General features: G+C 69.6%; 1 protein-coding gene across 1 annotated transcript in view; it reads right to left on the bottom strand.

Annotated features, from left to right (window-relative positions):
• Positions 1–698, bottom strand: part of LOC104983642 — a 46,241-nt gene that overhangs the window by 1,334 nt on the left and 44,209 nt on the right. The window contains exon 11 of the mRNA XM_010833174.1: positions 9–234. Within this exon, the coding sequence (XP_010831476.1) occupies positions 58–234 (177 nt within the window). The 3' untranslated portion in view covers positions 9–57. The remainder of the gene's footprint in view (positions 1–8; positions 235–698) is intronic.

Genomic DNA, 698 nt, shown 5'->3' with positions numbered 1-698 from the left:
GTCCCCCCGGCCCTCTCCCGGCAGGGACCCCCGGGGTTGGGGTGGGTGGGCGCCGTCTCAGTCGTAGGGCGGCAGGCCGAACAGCTCGGGCTGGAAATCCTGCAGGGAACCCAGCACGAGGGTGGCCTTGGAGGTCAGGCCTGGGTTCAGGTTTCCGTCGGGGACCATGACCACCTGCATCCCGGCGGCGAGAGCCGCCTCCACCCCGTTGGGCGCGTCTTCGAACACCAGGCACTGCGGGGCAAGGGAGGAAAAAAAAAGAGGGTTGTCGTCCCAGTCGGTACCCACGTCTCGCCTGGGTGGGCACGGCCACCGTGGCCGGCGGCTGAGTCTGCCTGTGGGCATGGCAGGAGTTCTGCGGGACCCAGGAAGGTGTGGACGGGGGCTGCCCGGTTCATCATCCGTGAGGGGCCCGGAGGGGGCTGGCAGGCTCCCCATCCAAGCGCAGCCCACCGTGGCATTGACAGCAGGCTGGCCCATCGCTGAGCCCCGAAAGCTGGCATAGCCCACGCCAGGTTCAGGGCAGTCCGTGCTCCGAGTGGGAGACGGGCCTGCCCGGGGCTGAGCGGGCCGTCAGCCTCACACCCCTTCCCTCCCGGGAGCACACGCGCCTGCCCAGTCTCCATGCGCCCCTGGCACTCCACACGGGCCGTGGGAGCGTGCGCGCATGCCTGTGTGTTCACTCAGTCGTATCCCAC

This window comes from Bison bison, unplaced genomic scaffold (assembly GCF_000754665.1).
Source record: "Bison bison bison isolate TAMUID 2011002044 unplaced genomic scaffold, Bison_UMD1.0 scf7180017863030, whole genome shotgun sequence".
NCBI classification, from domain to species: domain Eukaryota; kingdom Metazoa; phylum Chordata; class Mammalia; order Artiodactyla; family Bovidae; genus Bison; species Bison bison.
This window is presented reverse-complemented; position numbering and strand designations above follow the sequence as displayed.